At 39.3% G+C, this 27,398-nt stretch overlaps 1 protein-coding gene across 1 annotated transcript in view; it reads right to left on the reverse strand.

Moving 5' to 3' along the window:
• The window catches only part of nAChRalpha6 (nicotinic acetylcholine receptor alpha6), a gene marked incomplete at its 3' end in the record, with an annotated part of 178,043 nt that overhangs the window by 22,934 nt on the left and 127,711 nt on the right, over positions 1-27,398 (reverse strand). The window contains exon 5 of the mRNA XM_018510636.1: positions 16,649-16,829. Within this exon, the coding sequence (XP_018366138.1) occupies positions 16,649-16,829 (181 nt within the window). The remainder of the gene's footprint in view (positions 1-16,648; positions 16,830-27,398) is intronic.

Consider the following 27,398-nt stretch of genomic DNA (forward strand, 5'->3'; position numbering starts at 1 on the left):
ATTCCCGGAATAATTCCGACGAGCAAACGCCGAACTGCCAGTTATATGGCAAATGCTTGTACCGTGAAATTCGTAGCGAAAATTACGACGGATACACCGGGCTCATAAAGTTAGCCCCTCATAATTCATTGCGACACGTATATTTTGCCTTCATAGCCCAGTTCAACCCTTATTCACGAAGCGGCTACATGTGGTTTACTACGCCAACGTGATGCATCGGGAATGGACGTCTCAAGATGTAAATGCACTGGCTGTGAAGCGGCGCCACAGCCCTTTAACTAATTAAATTCAATCTTCATATATAACGCCTCTTATCCGACAGGCTTAATCAAGCCGATGACGTTAAGAAGCGACCCCGGAGGGTCGGCTTCTTGTATGTGCATTCGAGTGCCTCGTCTAATAATCATAGCCTCTCGGGTGATTACATTTGGGAATGAGCCGCTTTTCGCTGTCGACCGCAGATCCCACCTGTAAAATCTAGAATCGTAACCGGTATAATTGTGAGCCAGTTCGATTTTCCGTGTACTAATGTACCCTACGATGTCGTGTTTCCATCAATTTGAATAAACGTTGCATGAGGAGTATCCCCGTAAATAGGTAATACCGGAATACGAACCCAGCTAAATTATATCGGTTTCAATTCACACTGCAAATGAAAGCATGCATGCAAACATTAATTAGTAATCAGTTAGAAATGACGCTTAACGTCATTTCAATTGCAACGTAAACGATAATTAAATGAACGCTCCGGTATCTTTAGAGGTGTACGGAGGTTCTGTAACAGACTCGATCTCCGAGAGACCATTCTTTTTATTCGCGAAACTCTCCGAAATATCGACGCTACACGATCGCGTTAGCGACCGTCAGCTTGGAGAGCCTTCAAGAGTTACTCGCGCATTTCTGAAGATGTGATTTTACGAAATAAGACCACACATCGAAAAAGTATGACGGCAGTGGACTTGATGCAGAGGAAGGATCGTCACGGTCGAAGCACAGTCACGCTCGTGTCTCGCGACTATAACGTTTAAAGCCGATTCAAACAGTGAGCACAATTAATCATGCTCTCCCCTATAGCAAAAAGAGTCACAGTAATATCACAACAAAGTCTTAGTGACGAGCAAATGGCCGCTTTGTCACAGTTGTTTGTGTACATATATCGCTACGATATCATGCAGCCGTGATAAAAGTTACCTCTCGCTTGACACTTCTGTGACATCTTGACAATAATATGATGTCGCTGCGACCTTTTAATAATCTCACAGTAACATCATAATTTATACATGATTATCGTGAATTCATTATGATGTGAATGTAACTTTATTTGCTATGAGGCTTTATTAACGAGTTTACATTCACGAGTTTACACGAACTCACATTCAGGCGTTTACACATGTATACACGTACAAACATACACGCGTATGTTTCCCCTGTGATCAGGAATCGAAACTGCGAGCAGTAATTGTTTGGTGAGTCCAATTCTCGATGCTTCGGACATGAAGAGTGCATTTTACTCGTGCGAATGATCGCGGAATATGTATTTGGAAATGATTTTCGCAATCGGACGGCACCGTAATCCGAACTCGCCAAAATTACTCGGGTTTCAATCCCTGTTTTGTAGTTTACTGATGCGCGAACACGTACACACGAACACGTGACATGGGAGGACGGGAGTGGGAATCTGCGTGTTAGCGGTGGAACATCACCTACGCGCCGTCAAGAAAGCATGCAAGCTACGCCGCGCCACGACACGAAATGGCCATTAATTTCTGTACATATATATATACACACACATGACATGCGACACACACACTGTACAGACATATCAATCAATAACAGTTGATGTTGATTCGTTGAGTGACGGAGGGCGAAATGGATCGAACAAAGTACGGGTGTACGACATATAGACGACAAAAGTCTTCAAGTTCGGCATAAATACAGATATATAATTTATATGTCATATGGGGGTTGGGGAGAGCAATCGATATGAGTCGAGGGCAGGGGGGGGGGAGTCAAGGAGAGACAACGTTTATATGTGGCAGAGTAGTAGAAATGCGCTCGGACTGCATTTCGATGGGGGCAGTGCAACCTGCAGCGACGGTGACGGCGACGCAGCGGCGCGTAATCGGAAGGTCGAAAACGGGCTACGCGTTTCGGCACCTATCCCCCATCGGGGTCACGATGGATTACAGCGGTCGTAAATTTCGCGAGACGCGTACGTGCGTGCGAAAACGTGTATCGGGTGTCCTCGCCATTGTCGAGAATTTCAGCCCGATTGGATTCAGTGTTTAATAGCCGCATTTTAGTTGATCCCCGTCCGGGAAACTTTAACGAGCCCTACAAATACATTTCCGGAGTCTATTGGAGATTTCTGAAAAATCACACTTGCACCATTGATGAGAGAAGTGCGGCGATTCCTTGCGACGAAAAAAGAAAAAAAAAAAGAGGGAAGAAAAAGGACCCCCGTTGCATGCAATTGAATTGTTCCGGTCGATAAAGCTTGACTTCCTCGACGAAGCCACAATTTAACGAGCGAGACTTCCGAATGTTTTTCAACATTTTAAATTCACCGAGGAGGACCGAAGTGAACTCGCACGAGAAACATGCAAACGAGCTCGGTATTGATCACCGAATCTCGGGCCGATCGTTCCGCTCGTAAATACCGAATTCGCGATATCGTATTCCACGGGCGCGCGCATATATGCACGCGCACGTGCGTACGCAGTTTGTGCTTTCCGCAGTTCGGGAGAGTCTTTCCTGCGTGATATTGAACGAGGTAAGGGCTAACCAACATACGGCCCATCGCACCGTTTGATTCCTCGTGCAGAGCGTGATCGATACGCGGCGCCGCTAAAATATGCAACGAAAGCCTCTTTTCTCATTTCACGCCAATATTTTAGATCCCGTAAAATAGGGAGGACGAAGATGAAACGTTATTTCCTCGATATAAAATTCGTTAATCGCGACCACTACCAATACTCTACGCGTTATCTCGATTTTTTTCAAAGTGCGACACGAGAGGTGACATCCATGAGATATTTCGCTCGTATAAAATAGCGCGCGACGCATCATAAAGTTACAAAGGTCACGCGCGTTCATCGGTCGGTTGGACGCACTTTTTTTTGCGCGAAATCGCAAAAATCAAGTTAAAATCAAAGAAGAGGAGAGGAAGGAAAAAAAAAAGAAATTCCATCGCTGTCACCGCGCCGTATGCTGCACTGCGAAAGAAGGGCGGCGGTAATGGACACCGCCCGACATTGCGATGTACCTTTATGGACGTGGGGAGTTGGGGGTTTTACGATTCTTTACGATCTACAATTCTCGTCCGACACGCAAATGTGGAGGGAAGAAATCGCCCGCCCTCGACGCGTGTCCAGTTGCCTTGGTTCTTTCAACGAGTCCTCGCCGATCGCGAGGGCGCGCCTTATCGTCAGTCCTGCGCTCTCGCGTGGCAATCGATTTGTGGATAACGACCCTGTGATTTCGCGATTCTACGACTAATCGATTGTCGGAACGAGACGCCGATGCCGAGACTCGAGCCGAGACAGCACAGAGCGTGCCGTGTGCGGGCGATTTCCTCGAGAAATTGGGATGTCCAACTTCTCATCGAGTAACACTTAAGGGCTAATAAAGAGGAACGCAGCTTAACGTATTCATCGAGAGAGGTCGGTACATCTCTATTTTTCTTTTCTTTTTTTTTTTCGGCACGTGGTCTTACATGAGTGCCCCAGCTCGCACGCACCGCACGTTTTCACGTAGAGGACGTTTCATTACAGCTTGGTCTGTAATTCGTGATCGAGTGCGCCGAGGGGCACGCAAGTAAGAGCGCATCCGAACAAACGCGTTCGCTTCGCGCCTATGAGTCGCATATGATTATTCTCGTCTCGCCTTTAAATCAAGATTTGTTATCTCTTGGTGATAAGTAACTGTCATTGATTTTACGAAATTTTGTCGTTATCATTGTCTTGTTGTGTTAACTATGTATCTTCCGTTGTCACTGCAAGTGGAAGTTGAGACACATAAAATAAATTGTAACTTTATCTTTTTATTTCGAGATCGTCATTATAATTATCTTATTATCTTCAAATCAAAATAAACTTCATTATACAACGTATTTACGTTGTATATGCTTGATATAAATACCGATACTTATTTAACATGTATTATACCTCTCACAATAAAATATAATCTCGCATATAAAGTAATTGTTTAACGCAAATTAGAAATATAAACTATTGATCCTTGATATTACTCTCTATCGGTGATAGACAAATCGAAAATGCTCGTGGTGCGGATCGATATCAGCTGCTCAAAATAAATGTCCGCAACTCGTATCCCGTTGATTTACTAACCCTGGGATTTCAATTCGAGGCGACCGAGAGAAACGTATTTCGCCGTAGTCAAATGGGCCGATTGTGACCGTCCGTCTTGTCTCGACGAGGAATAAATTCCGATAGCGGAGAATCGGAGAAGCGACAATCGTGGGGGTGGCCTTTTCCGAGGACGCGATACTGACGCACTTTATAGGGATACGCGACAGAGACGAAGGAGAAACGCGAGACGTAGTGCGGGGGAAGAAGGAATCGAGCAGTTGCTTCAGGGAGAAATGTCGTTGCACACCGCGGCGCGGCAGGAACACACGTGCAACAGGTGAAAGGCAGGTATCGAGTACCTCATTTATTTCCCAACGTCTAGTCTCGTCCAGGCGGAGAAAAATTTTATTGTCGCTCTATCCCGCAAAACTGCGCACGTCACAAATCGATTAGAAATGTTAAAAATGACTAACCCGCCGCGCCAGGTGATATACGCAAAATGGAATTTTTCAACTTTATGCCCTCGTATCGCAATTTTTCGCTCCGCTTTGCTTTGTCGACCGATTACTTTTGCCAGACGTTTCTCAGCTGTACGTTCAATTATGCCTGTGCGCGAAAACGAGAAGATTATCATTATCATCATCACACGGAGAACGCGCTGGTCTCCTGACAAACTTTCGCGATTCCTATCGGAATATTACCCAATTAGGAATAACTTCTCTATGGTGCATATAGAGAAGATGATACTTGGAATCTCTCGCTTTAAGCGAGACTTTGCGACGATTTTCCTACCTGCGGCGAATAGCTTTGGGTGCACTTGCCTATTTGCATTCTCCCCATCTTGATCTTCGAATAGGTTCGAATCTGAAATTTTCTTTGTCCTTTGAATTTTCGGAATAAACGAGCCGGGGGTGAACGACGAGAGGTTAAATTGCCGTGGAAAGATTGTTTGTTGAAGCGTATTTCACGCGGAGTGAATGTGGGTGATACGAGAGGGAGCGGCGACGAATGAAAATCTGCGAGATTGTTCGCAGTCTATCATTCGCGAATGCAAGTGGCATGAGAAACGTGCGCCTAGTGTCGCTTGGCAACAAGAAACCGTCATGTGGTACAACCACCGTGCCTACGTGTACGTGTAGCGCAAACCGCAAGCCGCCGATCAACATACGCGCGAATATTTATTGACGTGTTATGCGCTTAGTGAAGATTAGACACGCGCGAGTTCGTAATTTGCGAGACGCGTGTAACCCCGGCTCTAATAATCGAATGACAGATACTATTCTCTCCCTTTCTTTTCCTCGTAAAACGTAAGACCCGTTAGCGGAAATTACGGTTTTAATTTTACGGTTTAACGTTGCACGCACAATCTCTTTACGGATTCAATTTATCGGTCTTCGCATAATTAATGAAGGTTCATCAATCTGCATGTTATTTACGCGCGAGTCAAATTAATGCAAAATTATTGCGGCAACTACGACATCGCTCTTCCGATATGTACATAATGTGTACTATGAAAACGATACGGCGCTATGAATATTTGTGTGTTTAGTTCAGGGCTCTTTCACGCCAGCTTATCCCGGTCGACGTAATGAACGCATAATTAGCATATGTTCTGCATAATAAATGATATCGACAAGTAAGATTAGAGATCTTTAGGCGATTTATTTGATATTTCCACTTGCAGGACACCAAGAACGTGTTTGGTAAGGGAAACGCTTGTCATTGGAATAATTAATTTGCTGTATCAAAGAGACGATCTTTTTGAATGATCGTCTCGTTATAAGGATAACGACAAGAATCTCTCGGTAAGATGAGGGCACGCTGATATGCGCGAAGCGAACGCGAACTTAGCCTAAGCTTTGTTCAGCGAGTACTCATCCTTTGGATTCTCCGTTATAGTTTTTTTTTTCCCATTACAGCAGTCTTTAATTTTTCCTATCAATGATCGATTCGATCCGTGTCCCTCTAAGTTGTCATATTATGTACATGATAGTATTGTTATAGTAGGTGTTACGCGTATTGTTTTCATATGAAACAAAATAAAGACAGATATCTAAGTTTTTTAAAATTAAAATACTTTTCTCATGCGCGACATTTTTCTTTCGATAAAATTCACTATTTCGATTATGCATTAATAATACAATTAATACTTTCTCGCGCAGCAAGTTCGCTATCAAGTGTCCTGTAAACTCGAAGCAAACTCGTAATTTTTGTTGTTGAGATCGCGGTGTGAAAAGTATTACCAGCAGATTGTAATTCGTATTGACGATCTAGCGAGTGATCGAAATTTGGCCGATTACCGGCTGATCGGATGTATTATTCGCAGGTGTGAACTTGAATCCAATATTCAATTAATTCTACTACTGTGTTCGTCCCTTTCCTTCCGTAATTCTCTCTAGATGTACATGTATGCGTTTAGTATACGATCGCGTGTACGCGGCATATCTTGATCCGCACATTCAGCGGTTCATTGATTTGTATTGTTCATTTGCCGTGGAACAGACTAAGGATAAACTCAGTTTACGATGACCTATAGATAATAGTTTGCGATTAACGCCGATGATGGTCTAACGTTGGTTCACGATCCCTATTCTATCTTCCATATCTGTCGCGGAAATTTACGACTAGCTTATCAACAATATTTTATAACGTTGTAAACTGCGAGGAAACACGGTCGTCGTAAGATAGCAGAGCTCACTCACAAGTTATATTTTTTTGCTAATAATTTCTCGGAGAATCCACCGTCAAATTGGGTACTTTAGCACAGGACTGGGGGCATATATTTCAAATATACTTTTATTTGAAAAGCAATATTTGTAAGACAATAGTATTTTGTATTTTAGCGGAAAACATGAAAATATATTTTGTATTTTGTATTTTGCGTTTCAAAGATTGGATAATCAATTTTATTATTTGACTTCCAAAATACAAAAAACTTTCAATCTTTCGATTTTAAATATAAAATACGTAATACTTTCATGTGCTCCGCTGAAATACAAAATGCACTCGTATTGCAAAAATACTGTGTTTTAAAAGTATTTCAAATACATGCTCAGCTTTATATTTTATTGTAGATGTTTGATAAAGCTTTTAAAAATGTTATCGGTTAAATGCTGGTAACACTTGTCGCGTAATCTGTAATTATGAAATCCGGGTGATTATTTATAGGACTATATTGATGACGTACTGTTGCATCCTGCTATATTGGCCAAATGTTGTCAGGCAGTCGAAAATTATTGGCAACACATGTACGTTACTGTGAATTGCCAATTAGGAAAAAGGTCAACGGATCGAAGCGTTTCAGGGGTGGTTGGCACGAGGATCGATCGAGAATTAGCTTTCGTGGGTGTCGGATCGAAGTACGCGTGCGACCAGGACGGAGAATCTCAAGAATGGGGACTCGCCTGTCGCTGGCACGGAGACGTCACTCAGCTATCGACTCCACGGAAGATAGGAAGTTCAGTCTGGATTTACTAGTGGATCGGCAGATTGTAAATAATTTGATCTTTGGGCGGTAGCCAAAACGCGTATGTTCGCACCGGTGAACCGATAAGGAGAAATTGCTCGGGCAAGATGAGAAATAAAAAGTCCGGGGGATGAAGAAAAGCTGGATTGAAGAGAGAGAAAGAGAAAATGAGAGAGGAGAAGAGAGGAGAGGAGCTAGAGAGAAAGAGGAGGGAGGAGAGCAAGGAGAGAGAGAGAGAGAGAGAGAGAGAGAGAGAGAAGCAGGAAAGGGCCGGAGGAGTCCTCGCAAATTGTTCATAAACGAAATGGCCGGAAGCGTCGGCGATGACGAAGCGACCGGAAAATTGCATGGAACGGCAGCGTCGTCGTCAGTTATCCCGTCGAATAAACGCGAGCGAGGTGTCTGTCTTTTTCTCTCTCTCTCCCTCCCTCCCTCTCTCTCTCTCTCTCTCTCTCTCTCTCTTTCTCTCTTTCTCTCTTTCGCCTCGGATAAATCGACTCGAGAGGAAAGTGATCCTTGGCTGCTGCTGCTACTAGCGCGATTACGTAAAGTGGTGCGTAGTCACGGATTACGCGCGAGCACTTTCGTAATCCGCCATCGACACGAGTAAGAGGGGCATTAATTTCTTCTCCTTTGATCGTTTTTCCCGATCGACGTAATTCTTTCATCGGGCAGCCTTCGCGTTATAGATTTTGATAATTGGCGTCATTTTACATTGCTAATTTGTAATATCACGGAATTAAATGAACTGTGATTAAAATGCTTTTAGATATGTACTTCCTGGATATGTAAAAATTATATTAGGTAATCTGTGTCGCGTCACCGATTATTTGATTAAGCGTTGAATCAATGAACGTTTTCTTACAGTGTGGAAGGTGTGGCTTCGTTCAATAATAGCAGATTTCACCCATTATTCGATTGCATATTTTATTGATAATTTGAAAGATTGATATTACCTGTCGAGTTAGTGACACAGGTCGATATATGATCGGACATTGATCTCTATCCTCGCAGTAAAAAAGATATAAGAAGCAATACTTCTACGTGAAAAATCAGCTTGTAAAAATTTAATATAGCTTGTAAGAAAATGGTTATCTCGATATACGTAACAAACGGTAAGTAAAATGTTTTCTCTTTAATAGTTCAACGCTTAAATAAAATCTAAATTAAACGCTCGAAAGAGTTCTATTATCTCTCGATATATTCGCAACATTCCTCAATAACGCTTGTCAACAAACTACTGAATACTTGAATACTATCCAGCTTCGAATCGAACTAATTTCGAAGCAGCGGAATACACAACGCGAAGTGCACAACAGGCTCACCTTCCTCTAGCTACGAGTTATCGTCGTGACAAGATATGCACGTCATGCGCAGCAAAGAGATCACCGTTACATGCACGAGAAACTGTCGAAGCGGTAAAAGGTGGGAAATAGAAAGATCGTTAGAGATATTGAATAGATATGAAGCGTTTACATACAAGCATGCGTCCTTAACCGTCGTAAAAAGAAAAAAAAATAAAATAAAATGGAAGGACGGAAAGGAAATTCAACTTGAAAGTCAGGAAGTCGAGAAGGAATTAGAAAGAATCGAGAGAGGACGATTATTCGAAAAAGGAAGCTGGCGAAGGATAATCGGTGTGAAGTCGATAGTAGAATGGCGTGGAATGTGCTCCATGCAAAATTGTTTCCCAGCTCAGACATAATCACGTGGTACCCTGCTTTGACTGGTCGATGTATATGTGTGTGAAGCATGTATAAGTATAGTTTGAGTAGGTTGTGTATTTCGCGATCATCCTAACACCTCTATACAGTCTGTATTCTTTTTCTTCTCGCGCGGGGAAACACGGAGGGTAATATGTGTATAAATGCATATATCAATCCCGAAATCACCACGTTGTCTTTTCCGTTGTTTTCTCTATTTCTCCATTTTTTTCTTGTCTTTCCCCATTCTTTTCCCCTTCTCATTATTTCACTTCCGCATCCCTCGTCGTATATACTATGTATGTATATATGTATATATAATAGCGAAAGCTCTCGTTTAATACTCGAAGAAAAAGCCCGTAAAAGCAAAGTAACACCGGCAAGCGACATCAGCCCATCATAGCGCCTTCCTCTACGTAGGAAGGTTAAATATATATGTCGACACCATTATATAAAATTCAACATAGCTATAGCCAATTAGTGTGCTCAGATTGCGCTCGTGACGTGGTTGCAAAATCTTGGTTATTTTCATTGTGTTCATCAAACAAGTCCCAGCACTCCGAAGGAAGATTCACGGCTGTTTCAATTCAGTGCGCGATTAGAATGAAACATTTGAAAAAAAAAAGAGGAAAATGTATCAAATTAATGTGTCGATGAAAAGTCGATTTAACATCGTATGGCCTTGTTGCGAAATGCAGACAGGCATCGTGTGAAAAATCAAAATTTTATTGTCACAAATAAAACGCGCACCAACGAATATCCGTCGGAAACAGTAAATGTTTATGCTCGCCTCGTAAAACGTTGCCACGTCTCTGCGGCATAGAGACCACGCCCGTCCATTAACTGCGCGTTGAGTTGTTACTGGGAGTTGAATAAATAAATTTGTTTATCGGAGCAAAACTAAATTTTTATGCGCGGGCGTGGAGTTGACAACGTGATTCTTCGTTTATATTTGATCCGTTTTTACGAGTACAATCGGACAATCCCCGTCTCCGTCGAGATAGGAAGATGTATATCGTTCCTTTATTTCAAAAGTGACACACAAAAAACGTGATTTTCGAGTTATTACCATGAATGAAAATAAATATTACTCTACCAATCATAAAAAAAATGAATTAACTTAACCTCACTTAAAAGATCGGTTATAAAAAGGATGGTTTAAAAAAAGTCATTAAATTCAAAAAGAGTAACTTTTTTTTAAGAATTGCGAAACGAAAATGACAAAAATAATATTTGACCATATCAAGAACAAGTTCTTTTTGCCGATATTATTTGATTGGTCAATAATTTTCTGTCAAGTTGAAAAACAATTCTCCTTTTCTGGAAAACTCCATTTTTTGAGTCGATCATTTTTGAAATAACAAAGCGATATTATCTAAATCCGATTGAATAAAACAGTAGATTTGCGCGAACAGCGAATAGGCAACTTGTGTATGCAAGTGTAAATGATGACGGCAAATGATTACGGCGATGTTACTACGGAGCATGAAGCCGTTGTGAAGCTAAAATGAGCGTGAAGCTGAAATGAACTGAACTTAATGGTGAATGTAATTTAAAAGAAGCTCCCGTTGGACTTTATGCGGGCGAGTTTAATAAAATACTTTGAGTGCAAAGCGGCGGCGTTGTCTATGAAAAAGTACGCTTTTGTTCGAAACAGTTTGAAAAATTTAAAGAACTGCATTATATTAATACCTCGGCCGAGTGATCGATTTCGGCGGCGAACAGATATGCGCCGTCATCTCGCCCGACGTCCTCATTATTAAAGGCAAGCATCGATCGGAAAATCGTTCCCGTCCCATGAACGTTTTATGAGAGCCGCTAATAATACTCCGGTCCGTCCGGTACGATCAACGGTGATTCGAAAGACATTGATCCCTCATTAAGATTCCATTATTATCGAGTTTGCCTTTCGGTCGGTGACAAAGTTCGATGAACTAATACGCAAGCATTTTACCGTCAATTTATTATATGCGATATTATGTCGAAACACTGGAGGGAAAGAGGTACAAAAGTAGAGATTATTTATTATTTAAGCGTGAAATTTATTGGAGAACTGATTTTACTTGCGGACATGTAAATTGTATTAAGGGGTAATATCACCTTGTGACTTTTTTTTTTTCATTTTTTTTTTTATTGGCTTAAACACTCCCTAAACTATCCAAGAATGATAGGAAATGTCGATTATGGGGGGGAAAATATTTTAAGTTTATCAAAATAGCGATTTTCTGAGCGTAGTCGGGGAGCGAAATAAGCGATATTTATAAAGCGCTGAGAGTTTTACAGTTAGGGCTTCGAATTTTGTTTGTATAATTTATTATTTAAGCGTGAAATTTATTGGAGAACTGATTTTACTTGCGGACATGTAAATTGTATTAAGTTCGATCGTTTCTTAAAGAGTACGTGCGCGACATGATCGTTGCACGTAAAAATGTTTAAAACCTCCACGAATCTAAAGGTATTATTTATTGTAAAAAAAACTCTTACGGAAATTGCGTAGTTTACAAATAAAAATCGATTTGTGAATACAACTTTTGAAATGTATTTATTGTTTTATTCTATCAAGTTAGTTGAATTACGAATTATAAAGACAAATAATTGATTTGTGAATACCTATCTAAATTGCAAGTGATTGACTTGTGAATATCTAAATTGCTGAAATATGTCTGAAATATATCTGAAACATATATATATACTACGATAAATTTCTACCATATCTGTGCCGTAATTAAGAGATAGATGGATGTTACGCGAAATGACACGAGAAACTTCACACGCATTTAGACAAATAATGACCAAATATATTGCCCTCTAGAAATCGATGAAACCACGACTGCTTTGCGGAAGTACGGGGATTATTTATTGCCCGTGAGATAGCCCCGTCTGAAAAGCAATGGCAGTTTTTTAGTCTTATCGACGTCGGCCGTATTAAAGCTAGGAGAACAAAGAAGAATGACGGAGTGTTTATAAATTTATCGGCAGTGACAGCGAGGAAATAGTTCGACGCGCAATTTATAAGAATGCTAAAGCATGCACCTTATTTATCATCAAAGCGTGCGACAAAGCCGCCACGTGCGCTTAATGATTTTGATATTATTAAAATCAATATATATAACGTCGATGAATCGAGAAATTATCACAAAATACAACATAAGCATAAAAGAGAGTAAAAATTATGTATTATTTTTCATTACTTTAAATTTCGATATTTTGTGGTAATCATTTATTTCGTTGTTTAAATAACAATAATCAAATAAATAAAAAATATATGTGTGTACATGTATGTATGATGATTGAATTAGTTTCGATTTGGTTGATTTTGCTTCGACAAAAATATCTCTTTTAAATTACAGTAATAGTACTAACAATGAATTTTACTGATGATTCGTTAAAACTTTTACACACGTTTGGGGATGCGTCATGCGTGTATATGTGTGATACTTGTTCTCATTTTGGCGCATTTTGTTGCCATGATAAGTGCGTTATCCATCCGTTAGCGAACATTCGTTGAGCTTTACGATACGGTGCATTAGCGACAAACGGAAAATCACGATTTGTCATTTTTCAGTTTGCTTTATGATCCAGCACTACCAATCGTCATATAATTCACCAGCGTCACGCGTCGATAAATTGTTATCATAAATTATGATTCTTTCTTGCTCGCAAATCGTAAAATATGTCGCAATGAAGGTATCGGACAGTCCATGTTAAATGTGTAGTAGATGTCTTTTCATATGTCAGGAGATATAAAATTTCTTATATGAAGCATCCTGTCGTGAAAGGATAATAATACATATAATTTTTCTGCTATCATATCACTAAGTGACTGTTAAAATAAGAATGTCAAAAGTTAATAAATTATGCATCGCGTTTGAATATATCTGGTAAGATATTTCTAAACCAAAAGGAATTGTGGTTTCATGCATCTTTATCGAACAAGGCATTAAATAAAATAAAATAATTTCAAAAATTAGATATTAAATTGAAATTATTAAATTAAATGCATTAGATTGCAAACTAACGGAGCTTCTTTTTAAATCAGGCAGATTTACGCACAATAAAATATCAAATTCTGTTGATTTTCATTAATTCTATACGTCAAGGAGTGATTTCGAGCGACAGAATGAACTAGCGTGCCTCTACTCTCTGATCGTGAGTAGTTCTTTGTGCAAGGGTCTCGAGGGGTTAAAAACTGTCACGGACGTGGCGAAGTGTCGAGGCCGGGTCGTAAGTAAAATGAATTTAACATTTGGCGTTTATATGCGGCCTGCAAACTATGCGCCGTGGGAACGAGCTCGACAAACTCGACGTCGCGAGTTAGGCGCAACGCCTGGCCGTATGTGCCTAATATCCGCTGTACAAACGCGGCTTCTACTATACACATTGCAACGACATGAGGATGCCAGTGCCAAAATTTATCGCTTACGTAATAGAGAGAAGCGGAATTACCGAGAGATTGCGCCGGCCTGGATCCCGTCAAACTTTATCGGCGTTTTATATCAATGCGAATTTGATAGTTAAACGTGCAAAAATTACCACAGCTTGTACGAACCTAAAACTTGGAATTATTCACACGTTGGCAGACCGCCAGGATCAAATTTGAGATTAAGTAGATATTAGGGAACTTATGCAGCACCGGAATTAAATGAGGATTTTGCATAGAAGTTTGATAATTGATAATTTGATAATTGATGAGAGAACTTACCGGCGATTAAGTCACGACAAAGAAGCAAAGATGAATATCTTTCTCTCTCCGACGAGATCCTCTATGTAATTTTCTTCGGCGCGGAAATGTCCGAGTGTAAATGTCGCGATTATTATCGCGATGAACGTTATAGGAAAGACCGTTGAGGATAATTATCTTGTAACACGAGATTGGGATAAGTACGTTGTGTATTGTACGTGTAGCGAATTGCTCACTTTAGAAGCAGGCAACGGTAATTTATCTAGCGCCGCGGATATAATTATCGTTGACAACGCACGTTGAAATATCTGCGACACAATCTACGAGAATGTTGAGATCGTTCCATTAACTCTGGTCATCACGGGTTATCCGCAATTCAGATATAATCGAATACAGCTAGTTTAACAAAATTTCATCCTCGGCACTCGAAATCCGCGTTACAAAATTACATTTAAAAGTAAGCTCGCGTTTATATATAAAATAAAGCGACGTGCGAGGCAAACTAATCTCTTAGTTATCTCTTGTATCATACATGATTAAACGAATTAATTTTATTTTCTCAACCTTTTTATCAAAATGTCATATTAAAACATTAAATTTCATTTCGATCATTTCTCTAGGAAACGTTAAATGTAATTGACAGTGGGAAGTAATAAATGCGGTTCATGGACTGTTAAGAAATTTATGCGACAAAGTAATTACGATCGAGCAGAGGTTACCACATGCTTTCTGACTATAGAATTGATGCCGTCGGTTCGACGCATGGAAATAGCGTTTCCATAATAGTGCGAGGAAATCGCTCCATTAACGGTGATCACCTCAAGTAACCCGCAATTTGGAAATAATTGAACAGGGCACGATCGAATTCAACGATTTAAGCCGTGCGTCATCAGCATATTTCCGCACGTTAATCGACATCTCGCATGCTGCATAATTTATACCGTGTGCATAAAATAGTGCATAAGTGCTCTCGATCTATTTTGCGTAACAAAATATGTAAAATTCATTATACTTTTGTCGAAGGATATTAAATAATAATCGGTGATATCGACTGATGTTTGTATAAAGTGACGTTCTTCTTCTACCTCGACGGACATATCACGAAAAATGTTTCGAAAGAAGATCCAACTAAAATTTTCAAATGCAAAATGAAAAGTAGCGAAAAACGTTGGAAACCCGGCAGGATACAATTCTCGCGACGAATGTTCTCTTCTGGAGTGCTGGGTATCCCTGACACTTCCCTATTTTACTTCATCTCTTTCCTCACGCGACACTCGATCTAATTCACACATTACAGAAAACGGTGCGTGTGATACGTGTGTCGTACGTGTGTAACATGTAATGCTATATATCATATATATATGCCTATATTATGTATATAGATCCGAGCTGAAGCTACGAAGCGTGAGAACGGCTATCTATGGAGCATCGCTATTGTGTATTGCACTCGTGAGTCTTGTGTCGGACAGAAGAAGCCGCGAGATGCCCGTCACGGGCGCGGGATGGGGTTTTTCTGGTCACGGCTGGGACGAGGTAGGAGGCAGGTCGAGTCTCTCATGGCAGCAAGGGATCTCTGATGGCGAACGGACAATGAAAGTGGCTCCATTTGCGACGTCGATAGAGCGCCGAGGATCTTACGAGAATCCCCCTTTCACGCGCTGTGGAACGGTGAGACGCCAATGGGATAATTCTCGGCAGTTTTCTGCATGGAAACTTGGCCGCGAGCTCGTTAAACGAGAACGAGGCGTGCACCCGTAATTGGTAATTGGACGGTAATTAAGCGGCGAGAGCCACGATTGAGGCACGTTTTTATCATCGCAATTTCGACAACGAACTAATTACTTATTAATTCCCAAATATGCGTATTAGAAAAATGTAAAAATATTCATATATAAATATATTTTTAAATATTCATTTTATTTTAATTATAATCTTTTGTATTTATATATATATATATTCAAGCGGTGAATGAGTTAATAAGATATTAAATAAAGAAAAAAATTTATAAATTTTTATTAATTTTGGAATGGCTTTATACTTTGCATTAGCCAACGTATATTATCACGACTGATTGTAAAAAGATCGATTTTATCTGCAGTAAAGAAACATTAAATGCAAATTGACTTCAAATTCTTAGTATATATTCGGAAAATCCGCACTGATAGGATAATCAGAAATTTCTGAAGGTCCTATATTATATTGCTATCATCATGTATGGTAAATGGAAATTCTGTGGCAGACTTTCCGAAGATTGTAATCGTGAAAATGTGAGATCTTTTCTTTCGTCGCATCGCACGGCGGTCACATCGACTGCACTTAGGAGAGCCACATTTCATGGTTCTTCGCCCACTTTCACCCTTCGCTTCCGGTTTACCCGAGTAAAAGCGCGTGTAGCTCATTCGGAAGAATTTAAGGGATCGATAATAATCTTGGTGCTCTCGGTGTGTATTGAGCGTGTGTCGGTGTGTAAGTGGAGACAGTAGTGTACCTGGTTGCCGTCGTAGGTCCAGGATCCGAACTTCATGTCACAGTGTTGGTCGTCAAAGGGGAACCAAGTGATGTCTATCTTGCATGTGCTCTTGAAGATGCCCGGAGGGACGTACAGGCAACTGCCGTTATGCGTGACCACCACGTTTGTTTGGTACGTCCCGTCGAAACCCTCATCCGCACTAACGTTTCATATCATTCCATTAATTACCCTCGTCAGTCGTCAATCGTGATCGTTTCGCGGCCGGTTTAATAGCGCGTCTCTTTAATCACCGCATGATAGAGCGCGGGGGCCGTCAGTTCTTATTGCCGCCGGCAAGATCTCGCACGAAGAATATTGACAAACGGAGAATGTCAAGCGAATGTCGCGCTTGTCCGAAAGTAAGGAAATGGATGGGATACTTGAAGCATGAGGGAATTTCTCCGTTCTAATTACATTTTCTTGTGACATTGTAATATCCATTAGAAATGTCTTACACGAAAAAATTAACAGATTCAAGATTAAGCACAATTAGAAATGAGATTACCGATCTTTATTGTCTCACTTTACGAAAGCGTTTCTTCACGCATGTTATGGCTTCTACTTTCGCCACTTTTATTTTAATTATAATATGCGGCTGTATCTTCCATAGAACGTTCTGAATGGATAATAAGATAAGAATCACGAAGGTGAAGGAGAACGATAAAAGAACACTCGCGAATGTTATTCATGAAAATGCAAACCATTTAGGACCGCTTTTACGATGGGCTCTTTAAACGCGACCCGGAATTGCGACGAAAAAGAGAAAGGATGAAAGGGAAGAGGAAGAGGACGAGAAAGGACATTGCGAGCCAGGTCGTGTTAATCCCTTAAGAATAATTCGAATCGGCCACTTAAACAACGTTAAGGGATAAAAGTGAATATCTGTACTGGTCCCGCGAGTCTGCACGCGCGAATTTTTATGACATATTTATTTAGCGTAGTGGCTTATTAAGTTTTCGGATGTCGTATGATAGGACGGCAAGCGCGAAGACTAAGCGAAAAGGATATTTCTATTCCTCTGGGAGACGTGCTAATAAATGGCTGCGGTATCCTTTACGTTGTCACGCAAACTATACGTTCGGCGTAGGTAAATCGAATATTAGACGACCTGCGAGACAACCTGTAGCAATTGATACTCGCGAAGGTACTCGTGAAAGCAATGTGTTGGCATCGTTAATGTTCTCTCAGAGTCGTTATGGTATCGATACTGTCGAAGGTTTTGAGGATGTCATTCTCGCCAATCGAAAATCGATGCCGTAGTATCATTAAAGCCCTTGTGCTTCTAACTACTTTTACACGTTATCGCGAAATGGAGAACGAAGGGGATAAGACAGAACGGTGGGAGAGAGCGGCGGGAAAAAGGAGCGCTTTGGTGATTCTCCCTTTGGAGAATAAAGTTAATTAATTTCATCGGAGAATTGAATTTTCAACACCACTGTATTAATCGCTATCTTGTGTCGTGATCTTCGTACGTGATCTTGCGGCGTTCGTCCGTTTATTCGCGATGAGATATTAAATGTGGTCCTGTCGGTTTTTGTACGTTTTGCCATTTGTCCTAGATCACGGAACTGAGTGACGTTTCTCTTTCGACGTCGATTAACGCGTGTTTTAATCGAATTCGTCCGCGCGCGACCCAATATCAGGGAAAATAGGCTTATGAGATCGATTGGTCTAAAAAACCGGTCGAACGCTCTCTCTAATGTACGTTCATTCCGGCGCGTTATGGATAGCGGCATTGTCGTCGTTGTTGTGTGGCTAATGAAGACTAACGAGAAACGGGATTTCGCCCAAAAAGTGTGTCCGACTAATTAATCTCGTTCGCGCACGACGGAACGAAACCGTGTTGCAGCGAGTACCGGGCATTGGATTTTGTCGATCGTTGTTCCTCTTTTACGGGGAACTTCGTTATCCCGTTGCCGCATTTGTTTCTGGATGTATGTGAGGAACGCGCGATACGCTGGAACACAACTACTACAGACGAGGTTTCGTGGCCATTATTGCGATGATATGTTGTTATGCGAATGTTAATTAGCTACGAAGAAAATATTACAATGGCTATAGCAATTTATAATAGAATCGTGAGAAACTGCACACGTGGCACCCAACATTATCGGCGGCCTGGTCAATAGAATTCGCGATAACGACACGGAATTTAATGATCGAATTGTAAGGGGCTAATTAACGACATCGAGGGACGCATTAATATATAGGTTAATGGCGATCTTCTGACTGGATTATCGCAGGAATGACAGATCGTTTCCGGCACATTATTGACAGGAGTGTCAATTATATCGAGCTACGACAACACGATCTCGATTTATCTCCGATATGATTTCATAGAATTTTCTTGAACGATAAAGGTGAGAAAGTTCTTTTATTTTTCATTCCTTTAGAAACGATGCACACGCTGTTTGCTGAATAGAAATTTAATGAAGTACGGTAAGTAATATACGTCAGCTCGCTTCCATTATCACTGACAAGAAATACGTTGTATCAGGAAAGTTGCGACACTCTTGATGTAACTTAACGTAATCCCGTGTAATGGAAGTTACAATTTAGCTCGACATTGCATTGCACTCGATACCGCGCCATCATAAACTTTCCGTAAATTTGCGAAAGTTTTCGTTAATATTCCTCAACCCTATGACAACAGTAGCCGCAAAAGTTTCCGCTCGAAGAGAAATCAAGTACCTGAATGCCTAATGATTGTTCGACGTTAAGTACTTGCCCAGGATACTCATAGGACGGTTAAGAATGTAAGGAAGTTTTGTGCATGCCACAAACTGTCGTTACGTGAAATCTTTTTAACGTGTTGGTACGTTTTGCTTAGCACAGTGTGAAACGAAGCGGAAGATTATTCAACGCGAGCTAAGGTTGCATTACGCATATTCACAAAATAGTGAACAAATTCCAAAAAAATTACAAATTATTTTAGATCATAAAAATCTTTAAATTTAAAAATAAATCTAAAAAATTTTGTTTTTTATATAAGTACTTTAAGTATTTAAGATGATTTATGTAAAGTTTCATTGCGATGCAGAGATTAGTTGTTCTGTAAATAAATAAAATTATTTGTTTACAGAACAATTAATCTTTGCATCGCAATAAAACTTTGCATAAATCATTTTGAATACTTAAAGTACTTATATAAGAAACAAAAAAACATTAAGATCATTGTCATTATTTTGTAAATTTTAAAATACTATAACAATTTAAAATAATAACAAATAAAATTAATAAAAATTAATAAACACAACTTTTATATGTATATAGTCTATTTAAAGTACAAATATTATCACATTTGTAAAAATGAGTATCATACATCCTTAAAGTGTACCACGGTATTCTGTACAAGTTGTAAGTTGCGTAAAACAAAGAAAAATTTTTGCAGTTAGCAGATAAATCACGATAATTCTAACTTGTTCAAACAAAGATATATCACACTGATCTGGCATCTTTAATTAGCAAAAAACGCGACATCGCAACAAGTAAGATAAGATAAGATAAGACAAGAAGAGAAGACACCAAGAATATAATACTATCCTTCCACAGTGGCGCAACATAAATGAGGTGGATTTTACTATTATTCAAGATAGTCGGCGCACGGTAATCGGGGGGTGCACATATCTCGACGAGTTTATCTGGAGCTTAGAGCCATCTGAAAATCCGATGGAACAGTGAGCAGGAAAGCTGCGCGAAGGTAAGAAATGACAAAAGAATGGCCAGACTCTATCTCACCAATGTGATGTTACGAACGTAACTTGTGAGAGGCTTATGTACTCTATTCGATTCTCTAAGCAAGCACCTCTGTCGGGTAACGGCAAATGTTTGTACGAAAAGTCCGATCTTCAACACCTCAATTTCCGAATGGAAAGAACGTCTATGTGAATTGGACCTTCGAAATAACAATAGTGGAGGTGAATTGCGCAGGACGAATAAGAACCGTCGAATGTCGTTGCAATGTTCAGGCTACTAGAGGACAGAAGCTAAGAAAAATAGTGGTTTTAATGAGGACTTAAATTTACGCTTTTGGTGAATTAAAGCTTGAGAGAGTCAAAGAAAAACTTTGTTCTTCAAAGCTTTAATTAAATGCTGATAGAAATTTAAGTTAATCTTTTGGTATCAAAGTGGAATTTTATTGATTTTGTCAATTGTTGTCTTTATGTACGTTAAAGGAATAGTTTAATTAACGACAGTTACTTTTTTACAAGTTGTAACTTCAAAGTTATTTGATTAACACAGTTATCACAAGAGGCGAAAGGTTTAATTAAAAAATTCATTGTCGATGTGATTAATGTCAAATATTGGAAATTATTATATCTCGAAATATTAACTAAAAAAATCCTCAATTTTATTATAAATGTAACGAATAAAATGGTAATTTGCCAAATATATCTAAAATAAAGTTACGTACTGACGTATTTGTGTTTATATAGACTACGATCCACTTGATATGACTACAAATGCTTCGAAGAATTTTTTTGATCAGTGAATTAGTAAATTCTTTCTCCCAATTGATCAATCAAATGCATCGAGCATTTGTGTAGTATCAAGTGAACCACACCTATAGCTGTACGTTAACGCCAGAAGCGATTACATATCGACTGTGATTGACTGGCGATAATCAAAGTGCGGGCGAGTAAATAAAACAGCAATTGACGTGGATCAGAATAGTGGAGCGGAAAGGATATTCGGCGATGGGCCTCGAGAATGAAACACGGTCCAGCGGGATTAAAGGACAATGTTTATCGAACCGTTCTAGCTTCCTTTTCCTTTTGCAAGCTCTATCCTCCAGTTGCACCGGTATGCGTCAAAGTCCACGCGTTGCCGCGTTCATGAATTCTGAGGGGCGTTTTCGTCGATTGTTCCACGTCGAACAAAGGCGGATCCCACTGCGGTACCTATTGTCAGGTTTTCGGGATAAATTCTGTTCTCGAGAATCGCTGATCCACCCCCTCGGTTTCTATGTTTCGCCTCTGTGCCTCGGTCCCTCTTCATTCGTCCGCGAGTTCTCGCTCACGCAGCACGTCGTCTCTCGTGGGTCGCGATATTCATGAGAGGAGAATGCTCCGGTGTTGTGAGCAACAAGTAAGTCGCGCGCCCTGGATAGTAGGCAGCCACCCTCCTTTTGTTCCACGAGAAACGAGCATCCCGCCCCTTCTTCATTGATGCACTTGAATGCTAGGTGTATCTTTATATGATCGGTGGCATGGAGGTACTTAAAACCGATTTAAGATAATCCAGATGAGTGAGATCGGCCGAAAAAAGTGGAACGATAATTATCAGAGGTAATTAAGAACTTGCCCCGCAAGAGAGCTCTTTCGCCACACAGTCAGCTACTTCAAGAGAAGAGACTCTATGACGTATTCTACAGAATAAGCTCCTATAAATCTTCAGTAATTTCGCTAACGAGACGGTATAAAATTGTTTCTAAAAACGGCACGGTATCGAGATACGCAATGATTTGTGAAAATCGGGATCTCTATTATTTATGTCTCAATAAAATCGTCTTTAGCGAAATAGCAAAAAGAAAAGTACATTTCAACAAAGAACTGATCGATTTTAAATTAGAAAGTCAACGATTCTTTGAATTTGTAACGAGCATGATTCATCCGAAAATATAATATGCATATACGAACTAACAATTTTGTATTGTTTAACGAAGTTATAGTTAGAGTTACTTTTTTCCTTTCTTTTTATAGAGTTTCTTTTTTTTTCATTTAACTGTAACTTAATTTTGTTATATTTTTTTGATAATTAATAATTAATTTAATAATTATTTTCCTGGTAGAAATGTATGCAGTTTTCATAGACATCCATTTATAGTTACTATCTAATATTATTGTATTCTTATTAATCGAAACAATACTGCGTAGGAAATGGAAGAATTTGATAGAGTTTAATTCAGTAACCGAAATAATTTTCCTGGTAAAATATATGCAATTTGTATAGATACTTGCCCAGTTATTGTCTAATATTATCACATAATATATTATTATTATTATTATTTAAAATAACTTCGTTCATTCTCTGTCCTGTTTTTGTCCAGTAAATGGAGATTTTGTGTATCTTTTGTATGCAGGCAAAGCGTTACATTTTGATCCTCAATAGTTTTACTTTTCAATTACTAGGTAGAATCAATATAACTATCCAGTAACTGCTAAAAAAATGCATAAAACTTCTGCCAGGGTTTTATAGTTACTTTGTATTCGTCAATATATGAGTTGAGTAAAATGAAGCGTTCCGTAAACAATGAGTGATTATTTTTTGTGTGAATGGAATATATCTTTTTCTTTGACAAAAATATCACATTCTCTAAATGTCTCTAGTTAGAATTAAGCTAGAAGTTTTTTAGTATGTGAATATACTTCTTAATATTGACCACATAATTTTGATTCTAAATGTATGTATTATTTTATTATAAATAATATAACATGCAATCGAATGTTTAAGATAATAAGTAAAAAATAATTTTAGAAATTTTTATTAAAGCAATATTATAAAATTGTTGTATTTAAAATATCAATGCAAAAAATTACAAATACAACAGCAAAATATCCGGAAAGTAACGATTCATTTTTAAATAAATTATAACGTATTACTTTTCAAAATCAGTAACTTATGATGAAAACTAGCTATTTTTTGAGCGAAAAAACTAACTGTAACTAGTTACTTGGATAAAGTAATTTTATCAATCCTAAAATATTATCACCTAATTTTACAATCAATTATGTAAATGATCTCTGAAACAAATTAATTCACATAGATAGAATTAATGTCTTACAAAACGTGCTTCTCGTTCAAATGCACCCTTTTTTCCTGCCCCTTTCTAAAAAAAAAAGAGGAAAAAGGAAAATTGCGCAACGTTAATTATAGGTTCCGACGCGTCTACGCTCGCGAGTATCGTCGCGTAGCCCGCTGATGCGTGCGCCGCGTAAATACCGCGTAAAGGTGAAAATATTACGCGATCGGGTCAGCAGGAATATAAAAATATTATGGATCGATGACGGGAAAAGTCCCGCCGTCCGTTGGCGGTTGCTGCAACGATGCGCCCCGACGTAACACGCAGGCGCGTGCATTGCGAAATTTCGAAACGTCGATCGTTCGCGTAACACGAACATAACTAATACATTAGGTTTGTTTGCGTTGCTGGAAATCTTCACAAATTTATGCATTTAAAATGAAATAAATATATATTTGAACGTTGAAAAGAAAGCGAAGTGCAAAAAATGCAAGCAACATGAACAGATCTATTGTTTAAAAATATTGGCCCGACTGTTTCGTTGCCTTTACAATTTTTTACTCTATGAATGCTTATTGTAATATAATCCACACGTGTACTCGTGATGAAAACTTCGCGTTTAAAGCGGCACGCGATATCGAAGGTCCTTCGATCGTTGATTAATCCAATGCCGATACTCGGGATTTACTCGGATAATCGGTAAATAGCCTAACATATGTCGCCTTTTTCTTTTTATAAGCAGGATTTTATTCGCCCGATGATATCTTTCGATTCTCATATGATTCCTTTTTTAATCCTCTATCAATTCACCATAAATTCGATATTGTTACCATATTTTTTTGTGGAGAGCATTAATTCTGTAAGATTAAGGAGCACAATATTTTTGTAAAAAAAAGACCGATATATATAGTATTTTTACATAGTGTAAGAAGACTACTTTTAGAGAGAAAAAGATCTTGTCATTCCAGCTACAAAATTATGAAATCGAATGCAACAAGTTTAGAGATTTTCGCATTTTAAAGAGACGCTAGAGAGACGATCAAGGTGCGTAATCAATTCTTCAGTACGACACAGCATTTTCTAGATAGTTGCGATCCACCTGTAAATTATCTTCAACTACAGTAGAATATATATTGTTACTAGGTGCACGTTGTTTGAAGTGTCTGCGTGATAAAGTCTGTTTATATTCTGTGCGACTTTCCTTGTGCAAGAATATATCTGCGTGCCAGAAAAGAAGCCGAACAAAAAAAAAAAGAAAAAAACGAGAGATATTGTTAGACACTAAGCACAAACGACAGACGGCGACAGTCTTGTCTCGTATTACGGAGAGATCGTAAAGCACTGTCCGTTTCATCTCGTTAGAATTGATCGTTATCATAAACCGACACATGCAACGACTAACGAGCCGCGTATCCGCTCAAGGCGCCTTCGTATGGAGATTGAAATGTCAAGCGTGGAATTCGGGTTGCGCCCTCGAGGCTGGATTGATCAGTCGACGTCTTCGTCCTCCGTCGTTCACGTGTCTCACAAGTTTACGCGTTGACTGATTGATTTAATCGTCCTAGTCGTCGTCATTTCGATCAAGGATTGAACTCGCGCGAATTATATATATATATACATTCCGGGGAGTTTTGTTTTTCGCTAACAAGTCTATTTGGTTTTTTATTGGCAGTCCAATTTCTTTTTTCTTCCTTTCATAACTTTCCAAGACGGTTGGGGTTTCACCGACCTTGCCGCGAAACCCGTTCCTTTCTGGCTTTCTTATCACGTTATATTTACAGCTGAAGTCCCGAATCACGTATGTGACACCATATGAAACAGTATGAAAAGTTTCGCTGTTTTTCGATCTAATCGGGTGTATAATTTTAATCGCGCGCGCGTATTCGCTTTCATCTCTACAGCAATTATATTCTCTGTTTGCGGACGTGTCAACTATTGTGCACTCGATATTGGTAAGCGATCCTGTAGAGTCCCATATTTCACATAATGAGTTTTAAATGAAATTCCAGTCAACTGCATTTTAATAAAAATATCAAAGAATTGATGTTTGAAGTTTCTGAATTGAAATGATTAAAGGTAAGAAAAAAATTTTCATTTTTTTAATTTGTATCGACAGAATAACTAGAACTCAATTGTCGAAACATTTAATATCATGATGAATATTATGGTCGAATTTCTGGTATAAACAAATTTAAAGAAACATCAACTGGAAATTAATCAAATTAATTCGTATTATATTGAACGTAAATTTAACATTTTGGATCGTTTCTATGTGCATATGTGCCGTTCGTCCAGCTCGCTCGTTGCGTTCCCACGAGCAAATAGTACCGACGATTATAACGAGGTGCGGTGACCCGCTCTCAAACTCCGTATGTCATAAATGTCGAGAAAACCGTCGGAAAGTTAACGGCGCCAAATCATCGGGAGATGACGCGCAACGTTGCCTAAACTCTCGTTTGCGAAACTAGGTGACTTGCGGCGAGCTACTACTGTCAGTCGTGAATATTGCAAACAATACTGATTTTCAGCTTCCTGATGCTTCCTGGCATTCGAGCTAAAACGTTCCGGAAGCATATTAATATTAATGGCACGTTGATTCGAAAGATAATACTAGCAAGATTCAATCAAGAATCGCATTCGCAATATGAAAATTTGTTCGTCTGCACTCAGGAAAGCTATTACAATAGTTTTAGTTGACACACCCGTCAGAGAAGTTCTCTTGTGCGAGAATATACCGATCTTATAACATACATTTGCGTGGATAGAGGTACTTTGTCAAGTATGTCGCCATTTGTGCTCTTATATATACGTGATCACAGGCTTAAGATTAATGTTCTCGATTTTTCCAACTGTCCGCACCGAGAAAGAGACGAGAAATAGAATTTCCTCGTGGACAGCTTGCGCGACAGTTTCCCGGTAGATGCGAAGCTATTTCGTAAGATGAAAAGCAAACTGTCGATATGATCAAAGTGGCGATGTGAGGAAATTTCGAGGAGAAATTTCCTCAATCGTTTCCGTGGCTCGGGACTTCATTATCAGGATACGCATTCGTCCTGGTTAATAACCGAATTCAACGGCGTCTGTAAAAGGAGCAGGTATCGAGCTCGGTCATGCGGTGGCCCGCAGTAACGGGGTGGCCTGACGTTGCGTTTCAATTAATTATTCACATAATTACAACCACCGCTCGCTGAACGCCATATTCGCTCTTGACGGAACGAAATAAATTTCAGAGACACGTAACTTTCAGATTCTTGTCGACTCTATAGGTGTTATACACCAGTCAGCATTCGTTGGAAAAACGAATCAGATCAGAACGGAACGCGATATGTAATATGATAGTCATAAATCTATATTGTAAAAACACGAAGATTCCATTCGTTATTGTTCGAATTTATTGAATAGACTAACGTAAATTTAGATCAGATATCAGTACATTTGATTCTTGCTACGCAAAATTAATTCAATTAATTCGCATGATGGAATTCTGATTGCATTGAAGTTTATTAAGTTATAATATTATCTCTCTCGGAAATATGATATTATTATATGAGTTTTGCACTTTTATTTTTAGGATAGATTCTATGTTTATCCTAATATCAAGAAACTGTAGCGTTCAATCTGGTGTATTTTATTATTCCTTGATTATTTCTTGCACCATATCTTGTGGGATATAGCGCTTTTACATTGATTGGACTAAGAACCATAAATGAGAGATATAGTTCCAAGTCGCTTCTAGAGACGCTGAGAAAATCAAACACATTCTCGATTCAACGTGAGTAAATAACGGGAATGATTACGAGTCTATATTTGTATGTAGATCGGAGAAATAGTATATGGTATGGACGGACGCGAACCGTGTTCTATGTACCCTGGTATCCCCAGGGTAGTGACTGATAGAATCGCGACCGCATTCGTTCGAGAGCGCGTGATTCGATTAAATAACCGGATCAAGTATGTAGATTAGAGTACATATATTTATATATATAT

This window comes from Trachymyrmex cornetzi, unplaced genomic scaffold (genome assembly GCF_001594075.2).
Source record: "Trachymyrmex cornetzi isolate Tcor2-1 unplaced genomic scaffold, Tcor1.1 scaffold346, whole genome shotgun sequence".
In the NCBI taxonomy this organism is placed as follows: domain Eukaryota; kingdom Metazoa; phylum Arthropoda; class Insecta; order Hymenoptera; family Formicidae; genus Trachymyrmex; species Trachymyrmex cornetzi.